At 42.1% G+C, this 12,507-nt stretch overlaps 1 protein-coding gene across 8 annotated transcripts in view; it reads left to right on the forward strand.

Moving 5' to 3' along the window:
- Positions 1-8,889, forward strand: part of LOC120568373 (zinc finger protein 521-like) — a 90,292-nt gene extending 81,403 nt beyond the window's left edge. For all 8 annotated transcript variants that reach the window (XM_039815864.1, XM_039815865.1, XM_039815859.1 and 5 more), the window contains one exon: positions 7,417-8,889. In XM_039815864.1, coding sequence (XP_039671798.1) covers positions 7,417-7,446 — 30 coding nt within the window. In that variant the 3' untranslated portion in view covers positions 7,447-8,889. The remainder of the gene's footprint in view (positions 1-7,416) is intronic.
- The last annotated feature ends 3,618 nt before the right edge of the window (positions 8,890-12,507 follow it).

The raw sequence follows: 12,507 nt of genomic DNA on the forward strand, positions 1-12,507 counted from the left end.
TAAAAGGATTCCTTCAAAGACAATCCAAAGCTCCCTGGCCTTAATGAGTGCTGAAAGTGACAAGAGCACATCTGCATCATGTTCTACTTCCCCACACAAATGAGATTCTCCGCTCCCCGTGTGATAGCCATTATTGCCAAGCTGTGACCAATTCCACTGTTTTAATTAAGCATATTTATAGGCTTCACGGTCACTAGGTGTAAACAGCTACGCGTGTCACAGTCCGTCTAAAACCGAAAATAGGGAGAAAAATGAGAGACGGACAGTCGCAGAGAAAGGAGGGAGTAGGGGGGGAGAGTGCATGAAACGGGTTAAATGTATCCAAAGTGTGTATCCAGTGTGCTGCATTTTTATATTATAATGCATGGAATAACTAAAGTTGATTCTATGAATGATAGTTCTTCAAAACAATATTTTAGGCCTTTCTTTCCCCCCTTACTTTTCATTTAAAATTTTAAGAATGACACTTTTCAGCATTAACCACAGAGACCTAATTCCCCAGAAGTTTTTCTTTCCTTTATCTTTTTTATGAATTTTAAAATATGCCCCCAAAAACGCCCCAACTGCCCCGAGTCCCAAAAGTGTCGCACAAAAGCAAAGCTTCATGTGTTTGTCCCTAAGCGGCTCTCAAACACCCCATTTTCTCTGAATATCTTGATCTGCCAAATATGACAGCTCTTCACGCTTTTGAAAGTTGTATATGTATTTTCTTTCTTTTATATGACAACTTGTTTTCTTCTTCATCACCCCAGGTGCTCAGAATTCTGTCACCATTTCAAAAAGTTGCACTACAAAATAAAAGAACAATGAATTACAAAAAAAACACAGCAGCTTGTGAGGCGCCATCATTAATATTTAAGCTTATTTATAATTATGTACAACACTGTACACACACTGTAAATGGGGACATAAACACCCTTAGATGACTAGTGATGTATCACAATAGTGGTGTTCTAGTTTTGTAGGTGGATCAGAATAAGACAGCATGACAGACCTAATGATCCTGGGAGGATATTCTCTTTCTCAGTGTGTGTGTGTGTGTGTGTGTGTGTGTGTGTGTGTGTGTGTGTGTGTGTGTGTGTGTGTGTGTGTGTGTGTGTGTGTGTGTGTGTACATCTATGTATTTGTCTTTGTGTCTGACTCTCCCAGGGTCTGATATGTGCATGCAAACACATTGTCTGGAGGGAGACATGACAAAAACTCCCAGAAGCCTTTGAGCTGTTCTTTTTTTCTTTTTCCTGTGTTGCGCCACTGGGGAAACTTAAATCCAAACAAAGAGGAGACGCTTGGTGTACTGTGCTAGAATCCATCACCGGATCTCTCCCTCAAACATGTCTCCTTTACTTTTCTTAGTTGACTTTTTCAACAACTTTGATAAATGCTATTATAAGCGCTTCTCAGGTAAATCACTACAGGTTTAATCTACTGCCTGTAGTGATTTGGTTTTCAAGTGTCTATTACGCTGTTGATGTTAACAAAATGCAGCAGAGGCCAAAATAAACAGCATTAGAACAATTATTCCCTCTCGAATTTACTATTCACACAACGCACCACCAAAGCAATTTAACTCTTCAGTTTTAGAAAAGGATGCCGAGTGACACTGGTCAATTAAAAGCTCATTTTCTGTTTTGCTCCTCCATTTCGTTGGGAAAACATGAGAGTGCAGGATCGACTCTCGCCTTCCCATAGAAGTGCGAAAATGCACTAGCAAATTTAGTCCTCAACATTTTCCGCATTTGTGAAGTGGCATATCTAGCAGCACAGGAGAGGGAGGGGGGCCAGACACTCTGTAGCATCCCTAGTCAAAGTCTGTCCCTGACTGAAGTGGTTAAATGTGAGAGTAATTGTGTTTTGTTTCTGGGACTGACATGTGGAACCCCATGGACCCCATCTCCCTCCCAGTGACAGGCAGAAATCCTCCCCCCTCGCTCTGTCTAATTAGAGGATGTAGCCCAGGGCTCATGTCCCAGGAAGACCCATCCCCCTCCCAAGATGGCTCCCCTAAGAAAGCCCTTAATTGGGTTCTTTAGTCATAGTCTTCATTTTGGCTGGAAAGGCATCTGTGTGTTGCTATCACCTCAGAATACAGTTTGTATCGCTCTCTTGTGTTATTTTTTTCTACCTCTCTTTTTATTCACCCTCTCGCCGGCCCTCTCTCTATTGCTTTCCCTCTCTCCCTCTCCCCGTCTCCCACTCTCTCCTCACTTAATGAGGCCCCATAATAACACAGCAGTTGTGCAGTTGTTTTGCTACCTCAGTCAAACAGCGGGATCACTGCATAGTGTGTTTCTAGTACCATTCACTTGTCTACTTAGACAGGGTAATGAGTATCATTTGGAGCTACAAAGCACCAGCCCACAAAAAGGGTGGTCCGTCATCTCCAGTTACACCTCAAAAGCGTTTGGTTGGTGTAGTTAGACATCTAATCAAAGCATTTCAAGCATTATGGATTTATTAGATATTTTTACAAGCGTTCAGCGTGAATATCTCTGTAGGTAAAATGACACACATGGAAGACATTAAAATCCATTGCTGTTGTCAACTCCACCCTAGCCTAGTGCTGTTACTGTACGACCATGACTCCCCGGGCACCTCACTTCAAACAAGACAGTCTGTTACCAAGGAGACCAGGCCGGTTGTGGCACAACAGTGTTTGGGGTCAACCCTCCCTACGGCCTGATAAGTGATGACTGTGGAGAATGCCAACTGCTGTATTATTTATTTGATTGTGTTCTTCATTGGCTAAACTAGCCAGCAGTAAGCACGGCCTGAGGTCAAAGCAGGAAAGGATTACTCCCTCAGTGGACTGGTCAACAGTAGGGAATGCACAAAGGGAGGACTGAGTCAATACTGGACCGAGTTCAACACACCATTAAAGATCTAGGCAGAATGCAGCACTCTGGTCTTTCTCCACAGCAGTTTTGAACGATAACAAAACACTTCACACGGGGGCAGAACTTTCACAAAATTACCCAAGCCAAAATGGGGTCGTTACTGACCATTCTTTAGCTTTAAATCATTACACGAACATGATTTTTGCTTAAACATCCAAGTGATTCCATTGCTTAAAGTCACCCTGCTGTCTGGAGCCCCAAAGAAAGACCACAGGTTCTTTGTTTTAGTATCATTTGATGGCGTCCTCTTATGCGTTAATTAAATTCCTAAGTGATGACTACGGGTATGCACAAGTCTCAGTGGCTTAGTGCACACTCCCCATGCTCCAGATGCGGCTATGCAGATGTATGCATGTAAGCCATGCAGGGTAGGAGAGAAACTCGGCACAGACTGATAAGACTTTTAATCAGAGCTTAGAGGGGGATGTTTACAGTTTTGACGGTTCCTTCAAATTTCTGATTATAGATAAACCAAATAAGACACTTTAGCCGCAGGGGTTATGAATGTGTTTCACTCTTCTAATTAAATAGTTTCTTTAACGAGTAATCTTTACTGTAACTAAGACTTACTTGACTCACAATAGCAAAGCTATGCTTTACAGTTGGACTAGCATGTCATGTCAGAAATAAATGTCTTGATACTTTTAATAATACTTAATAACTTCTGTAAAAAGTTTTCTTTTTGTCAGACATGTACAACTACAATATACGCAGATAATACCCTCCAAACTGTGTTATGATCTGTTCTATAGTTGCACTTCTTACTGCTTGGCTTTTTATACCTTTTTATACCTTTTTTTACCCTGTACCCTAAAAATAATTATAGGTTAATTACATTTTGGCTTTGTTTTTTTGATTGTTTTTTTAATTATTTTGCATAATACTGACGTACATAGAACTAGTCATTCAAACAATGTAATTACAGCAATTTCAACTGTATTAGTTAACAGCCTTGTAAAGATGAATGCATTTATTTGTGCTTTTATTAAGTGTTAGTTCTACTACTGTACTTATTTTAATTTAGGTAACATTTCTATGCAATATATATGGTAAATAATTGTCAATACCGGTAAGTTGTTAGAATTTAATGATACAGCACTTAGAATTTGAAGGATACATAATGCGACAAATTCTGTACAATTCAGTGGTCAGCTCTACACTTGTGTAAAGTGCTATGTTTGTTAGAGAAGCTTTGAAAAGGCCATGGCTTAAAAAGTCGTTACTGCTCACTCAGCTCTCTAATCGCTCGATACACGCTGGATAACGCCATGTAGAAGAGCAGACACAATGTACTTAACATGTGCACTGCAGGTATTAACATTATGCTAATCAAACATTGTTGCGATTAAGCTTTACATCTTCTCTCTGTGATGTTGGACGATGTGAAGATTGTCTTTAATACAGCGAGATCAGATGAAAGAGAGAATGTGTCTGCTAGTTCGCTGGACTTCCTTTGCAGAGCTGATGTAAGAGATGCACCTCTGTTGCCTCACTGGAGACCGGGTGCTATCGATGGAGGCCAGAGCAATGGGGAACGACACAAAGAATGATTAGTTAATAAATCAACTCCCCAGCCTATTTGCTCTTTCTCGCTCTCTGCTCTTCCCCAATCGTTCCCCATTTTTTCTCACCCTCTCCCTCTCTGCGGCAGTGTTAAATTCCTAAGACATGTTGCACCTGTTTGCATGGGTACACAAGACCCCTGCCGGATGTTCCCCCTCCTCTCCCACTACCCCTGAGGGCGTTGCAGTAGGGTGATGTAATCAGATGAAAGTGGTGGTTTTAACGGTGGTACAGAGCCGAGGAGGAAGAGGCTCGCTCCAAGCCAATGCAGCCAGTCTTCATAAGGGAGAAGCGGGTGCGCATTATTGATCAGAGCAAAATTTAATTTAGTGGAGAATTGACTGCTGTGGTTTACCTGAACACTGCTGGTAACTGGGCCCTGCAGCAGGCCTGTGTGGCCAGCAGGTGGTTGAAAGGATCGAGGAGGAGATTAAGGGTTGCATAGAAGGGAAGGAAATGGATGATAAGAGGAATGGCAGAGTTTCAGGGGGAATAGGATGGCATCGAAGGAGGGCGTTAGGATGAGAGCTAAAAGGCTTAATGGAGGGCATCTAATCCTAAATTGCAGTGATTCTGGTGTGACACCATTAGTGACATCCTCCTTGCTGGGGCAGTGGATATTTTGGTCATTTTCTTGCACACATCTAGTTTGACATTTATGGTTGGGTACTATAAGTATTTAACTTATACAGTGCTGGTGCAGAGGTACTTGACGAACTTGACAAGGATGAAAATTGGGAAGTGATTTTTCCCCCTCCCTCCCTTCCACCTTCCATACTCATACACAGAACAGTTTATAGCTACTCTGCAGAGTTCAGTATCCACAGAGATAAAGGTATCAGTTTCATTTTCTTTTAACATTTTTCCCCCTCTTTTCCTCTATTTCCCTTTAGTCTGCATGGCTGCCACAGCCACTGAAGTCGTTTAACACCGTCCTTGAGAAAGCCCTCAGTGAGAAAACTCCTGGCATGTTTAAGGAAAAGGTAGAATGCAGTGTGTGTCAGACAGAGCTGGGACATGCAGAGGGGGGAGCCATTCCCCAGAGAGGTTATTTTCCCCTCTAATAGCTGTTACGAGCCCTACATTATATCCAAGGAGCTACGTTCCTTTGGGGTCCACAGACACACACACACACACATACACACACCTAGATGCACTGGCACACTCACACAAAGGCATGCACACTCAGTTGTGCACAATTCTTCGCTCTCTGTTTCTCTCTCTTCCACACACACACACGCACACATGCACACACACACACACACACACACACACACACACGGGTACACACACTCAGTCCTAGCCGCTTTGCTCTCCTCGTGTCAATATCCTGCCATTTGAAGTCACGTACTGCAGGGGCTTCTGGGAGTCGCCAAGGAGCCAGGCTGACGGGTAATGGGCCGCATTCATTAATAAGGTTGCTGTGCTCCTGTCCCTCCTCAGCAACGCCAAGGATGTCTTCACCGGGGGGTAGGGGGTTGGTGGAGTGTGAGGAGGGGGAGGAGGTGAGGCAAGAGAGAGAGAGAGAGAGAGAGAGAGAGAGAGAGAGAGAGAGAGAGAGAGCGTCCCGTGGGGAGTCTCCTCCCAGACTCACTTAAAGGAGCTTTATTTCAGCAAGAGAGAAGAGAGGGAAAAAGAGGAGCTGTCCGGGGCCGCCTCTTTAAAAAAGGGAGAGCAGGGCCCAAGCGAGCCACGCTAACCCTTACAGGGGTCACACTCCTGCTCCCCGTCAAACAGCTTATTACCCCACCTGTCGGGAAGTAATCGCCCTAGCTGAAAGGAAAGCTGTCGAGGTGTTTAAATGCTTTATATGGAGGCAGCTGAAAGGGTAAAGAGGGAAGGAATGAATGCAAGGGGGGCTAATAGTCATCTCCGAGCGCTGCCCGAGGGACTCTGCACCAACAGGACTGAAGGTGACTGCTGTGGTAAACCTTCTTACTGAGGTTGCACTAATCATTTTAGATTGTCTCCTCCTTACCGTTTTATTTTTAAAACTAGAAAATGTCATTTCACATCCTTGTTCACTCATATCTGTGCAGAACAAAATGTATGTGTGCACTCAGTGAGGTGTGTGTGTATTTGTGCATGCATGCGTGCTGATAACTCTGTGACAGGTGTGTCTAGTCCATGCCAGTTTAGAGAGTCCAAGGCCGTGTTTTAAACAGAGCGCAGCAAGTGGGGCATGTAGTTTGCATTAAAGGGATTAGCAGTCACTTCAAAAGATGACCTGGATTCAGCCCACCAGGGACACCAGTTACACACCCCCTGGTCCACACTCCCTTTAAAGAACCTGGCACAGCTGCCCCACTACAACCACTCTCAACGGTCTGTGTGTGTGCTTGCATAAATTTGGGAGATACAGCAAAACAGAATGATCTCATCAGCTTGTTATTCTGTCATAGTGAATTGTGCACCGTTACATATTTATTTAGTGTGGAGGATCAAATAGTCATAAAGTATTTCTCAACTTCTTTTTTCTGCACTGTACATTTGAAGCAAATTCAATACATGTAGGCACTGGATAGGAGGATATTGTGTCAGGTGTGTCAGTGCCTTGTTATGGATTTGTTTCCATGGACACAGTCTTTGATCAGGAGGCAGGATTTCTGAGGAATGGCATGTTATCTGTCAGTGGTCTTGTGCCTTTGTGTTAGACCACGACTTAACTATGCTTAATCCCAAAGCCCACACAGTTTTGACTCCTGGAGCTGGATAATGAAAGCCTAATAATGACAATGTTCAAATGTCAAGATAATCAAAAGAGTTGTCAATTATAACATTACGTGTTATGATTGCATTATGATTACAACAATACATTTCAAGGTTTAGAACATTAGTGTCCTTGGACTGGAAGATGAATAATGTACACTGTCCTTTTAATGAAAAGGAAGGAAAATGAAAGACACATTTGTTGTATGTGATCATAATATTTCCCCTGTTTCTTTTTGTGTCCTTGCAGAACCACGCGTTGACTCAGCACAGCAGCTAACGTGGCAAAGATCAGCGCCGTGGCCAAGAACAAGGATCACATGACGCAGAGAATAATGTCTGACCGCCAATTACCGTCAGTGCAGTTTCCCACTGACTGTCTTGCACTGAACTTTCGATTCAGTTTCACCACAAGGAACCATGCCACAGCAAGAAAAAAGAAAAGCAAAGCAAAGAAAATAAAAGGAAGAGGGGGAAAGAACATAAAAGAACCCTCTCCGTTCTTTACTAACCATTATTTCAAAAATAAAGAAAAAGCCAACTTGTTTGTACATAGGACTCTTCATGTGTTGCTTAACTACAGCTATATTGCAATCTTATGCAGTATTTGCCAATGTACAGTTCAAAATGTTTGTCCAAAAAAAGAGAAGAGGAAAAAAATATATTAATGACATTGTCAATCAGACCACATGGGACTCAACCCAGTTGTGTAAAGGAGAAACAGGGTGCCACTGAGAGCGTAGGAAGCTGTAGGAACCAGCAAGTGTTGTCAGGAGGACTCTTTTCATCAGCGCCACTCCCACTGCGCAGTATGTCACTCTGTGTCCTCACATGGTCAATCATTATGGGGTAGAAAAGCTTGATTCACCAGCATAGGCTGAGATCTTGTCTGTGTGTCCGTCGTAACATGGCTGCCAGAGGACCAGCTGGGAACGGCGGTGCGACTAATCTGCACTGCCTGTGCTGTAGTTCAGATGAGAGGCAAAAAAAGGGGGAAAGAAAGAAAGAAAAACAACACAGAGAAGAGAAAAACAGGACAGGATGCTGATATATGCAAACGCAGTGACACAGATTTGGAAAAGGCTAGTTCCTCTGGTTGGCTCGTGAACAGAGGCGTGAAGCTCCCATGTGGCTCTCAGAGCATGGGGAAATCTCCAGCCCACTGACTTAACCTGTACATTTCTGTTGTCAATGTTTACTGCTCGTTGAAGCCTGGAGATTACTGGAATTTTTTTTAATCTTTATGTTTTGTTATCCATACTTATTTTTTCGCAACGGGGGAGTAAATCCATTTGGATTTGTGGGTCATGAAGACTGAACATAATTTCAGTCTGTTTTGGGGATATACCGTAGTTACAAAACTCCATCCCTGGCTCTCCTGGAGAGTGCCCAAATACTCCTCTTGTTTCTTTGCAGTGTACCATTGCTCTCTGCTCAAGCTGGAAGCCACTGTGGCATCATAACTTTAAACCATTCTGTTATGTAAATGTTTTGCATTCATTGAACCTGAGATGCACTTTTGTATAAAACTTTAATGTTTTGACATTTTGATTGAGAATTGTTCGTACACAGTTTACAGGAAATCACCATCTCCTGCAGCAAAAGGACAGTTATCTCTGATGTTATTAAAATGTATTGTACAAATATGGAGTTCTGTATTTGGCAGACCTCATTTTTTTTGTGTTGCACATGTGATGGAAATATTAAAAACTGTATGAGGAAATGGCTTCTTTGTCCCTTCATTATCTATCTAAAATACTTGTGTAGCAGTGTGTTAATGTGTGCATGTGTGTGAACACAATAAACCCATCAGACAAGACCTACGACAGCATAACCACGATCATCATCAAAATCTTCCACTGTTTTTTTTTTTCATTGTATCAAATTGCATCCTATTTTTCCTCACTCCCTCGTGGCTCTCGCTAACAAACATCTGAGCATCTTAAGGGAGGTCTGTGTTATTAATGACTCCATTACCCATCACCCTGTGCGGTCCCATTCTACACACCCTTGCGCTAGGTCTATTTAGGGAGCATCCAGCACTCCGGGAGACCGAGGAAAAGATTCTTCTGCTTTTGCCGGGTGGGACAAAACCCATGCAACAACATCTGTCTGTCTTAGCAAATGATTCATCAATGGTGACACGCGAGCGGCATAACATTTGTTAAAGCTTTCAGTTTTGTTTTGAAAAGGCTCAGCGCTGCAGCTCATTGTAACTAGGTTACACTGTGAGTAACAAATGATTGTGAACTCATGCTTTATTTCAAAGTGGCTATATGTAACTTTCAGTGTGTTTTAATTCTAGCAAAAGAAATAAGAAAAAAAAATGAAATGGGGGACGTAATTTAATTTAGGCTACTGGCATACAACCCATAGACTGTTTATACAGTCATTTGTACAACCACATCGCGCATTGTAAAGGTTTTTTATGAATGAAATAGACATATTACATACCTGAGGGCCAATTCGGGGTCGGTTTTGAATCATTTACAATCCCATAATTGTCTCCATCTGTTAAAAGCCCGACCGAGTGTGACTTGGTTTTCACCCGTCGTCTGTCACTTTCCCTTTAAGCTTTTAGTTGTTGTTTTTTTGTGATGGCACTGCCCCGGTATCAGCCATAACTACAATAGATGACTTATAAAATCAAATTAAAATACAATTAGGCCTATACTGTATAAAGAAATCTCATGCTACCTTTTACCTGGCTGCATAGGCTTTTCCGGTGTTACAAACAAATCTGTGACCCGTCAGAATGTGTGACTGTAGAGCCGGTCTACCTGCCGTAAATCGTTTTGTTTTTTTTGCAAGAAAAATCTGACCTGGGCAAAGGCATTAATAAAAAGTGTATAAAAATAGTGTTCTTTTCACTGTCTCATTTGCTGTTACAGTTCATTTGTGATCATTAGATGAAAAATTACACAGTTTCAGAAACATTATAAAGTTACATATTGTAATGTATTTCGGTATAGACTTCATACATAAAACACTGCATAATACCATATATTGTATGCATATTCAAACAGAAATAAGAATACAAATCACAATAATATTCCTCTATTGTCTATTATGTGCAGAACATATATAAAGCCATATAAATATTGCCCATCTGGATAATAATATTAAAGATAATTTCTCACAGAAAATGATCACATACTGTACAGTTCTTTTACAATACATTGAGGTTTCTAAAGCTTGTCGTATTCAATTTTTTTTATTATTTTAAGCATAACATCAAATGTGCATGTTGTCTGTCATCTATTAGCTTTTATTACATTGCTATAATGAGGATCAGATGAAGAGTGGACTTCAGTGGCAGACTTCTACAATGAATACACAACCCCTCGTCCAAAGCAGAGATGGTACGGCCCAACATTAACTGTCATACTGAATGCAAGCTGGGCATCCATTAAACAACTTTGCTAGCATCTCCCCGTGCCAGGCACTTTTAATAAGCTTCAAGGGCATTTGAACGGGTCCAGAACTTTGCTTTGCCAGAGATGGACTGGCCCACATCATCCATTACATTAAATTGGGTGGCGGCCTCCAGCTCATATTTATGATTTAATTAAATTCACTTGTGAGGCATATCAGAACCACTACGGCCTCCCTTTTTAACGCCAGTCTAAGCAGCAAAACACACACACACACACACACACACATACACAGCTACACACATGAGTGCATACACAAGCGATATGTTTCTGACACTCGCCCAAGTGTGAGACTTTGTGGGCGCTTTGGCAGGGGCGTTCTCAGGGGTTCATTTAAAGCAATATAATTACACAGCCCCCAAGTATTCTTCCATCAGAAAGCAGCAGAATGGATTGCTTATTCAGAGATAACTTAGCCTGGCTGATCCTCTGCGGTGTCGTCGCCTGAACATAACCTCAATGCAAGTGGCACTCAGTGCTGCTAAGAGCCTGGCCAGTCTTTGGTGAAACTGGGCAGTCGGACCAGATGTTTGGGAGTAGCTGTAATGCCATTGTTCCACTCCAGGATGTGTGTGAATTGGCATTTTGGTTGTTTTCTTCATTTGACAGCACAATACCCATAGTCCCCTAGAGAAAAAGTGGCAGTCTGTGTTAAGACTTTATTAAAGAATTATGAGATCCTGCTGAACCTGTGCAGTATGTTGCTATTCAGGAGACTGAGAATGTGCCACTTTATCCGATATAAGCAACCTGCACAAATGTAGGTACAGTACGCATCCAGTGTGTGTCCCTTGTGTTCCAGTGTCCTTGCTATTACTTTTCTTTGGTGCAAAATTTAGTTTGGTGAAAACTCCACATTGTTAGGCTGCGCATTCCTCCCACTGAAGGAGACCTCAGAGACCTCTTATGGCATTCAATATGTGCGCCCAAGCGTGAGATCCAGATCCATTTGGCCGAGAGATCCACTGGGAGTGTCTGGGGTAACCCAATCTCTCAAACCGGCACTCCACATCCAGAGAGCCATCTTTTCACTTCAGCACTGTGTCAGCAAAATGGACGCCTCAACCTCAGTATGTAACCCTGCCATAGTGTTTATGAATCAAACACAAGGGCCTTTACTGTTGTCTTTTGTTTATATCTTGTGTAAATGTATATACACCCTGTTTCTATGCAATGTTCAAATGCAATTGTAGTAATGTAGTAAACTGCTATGAAAGCTATATCTGAAATATTCCTCCTCAGAGTAAAGTTACCTTGCAGACTTTTCTTATGTATAGATGGCAAAGACAGTTCTGAGGTAATAATTAAAAGAAAAGTGCCTGGAGCTGTGAATATCACCTTCAGAGGATATCCACCTGTAAATATAAATAAATGTATGTAAAAATAAAACATTTATTCTGAGTTGATTTATGTAGGGAAGATTTTTTATCCCTCTATACATTTTCTAAACTTCTTATCCTGTTCAGGGTCGCAGAGGACTTGAGCCTATCCCAGCACACATTGGACAAGAAGCAGGGCACACTTTGGATGAGTCGTCAGTCTATCACCGAACTAACACACATATAGACAAACAAACACATTCACACTCCTCCCTCCTCTGTAGCCCCTCATAATGATCCCCCTTGTCTCCTAAACTAGGAGAGCTGAAGGTGAGAATCCCCCTCCAGTCATCTCCCTCTGCCTCACCAGGACAACACTTGTAATAGACAAGGCACTAGATTAATTTTTTGTGTGTGGATGGGATGGGGGAGGATTTCAAAAATGTATTAAACACAGAGCAATAAAATATAGACCAGGTGGGGTCAAATTCAATGCAACTCTCCAGGCTGCACAGCCAATGTGGCCGGTGTGATGATATGAGGACAAGAAAAGTCTAACAAGAGTAGCGGGAAGGGGAAAAAAAGTAT

Source organism: Perca fluviatilis, chromosome 11, assembly GCF_010015445.1.
Source record: "Perca fluviatilis chromosome 11, GENO_Pfluv_1.0, whole genome shotgun sequence".
In the NCBI taxonomy this organism is placed as follows: domain Eukaryota; kingdom Metazoa; phylum Chordata; class Actinopteri; order Perciformes; family Percidae; genus Perca; species Perca fluviatilis.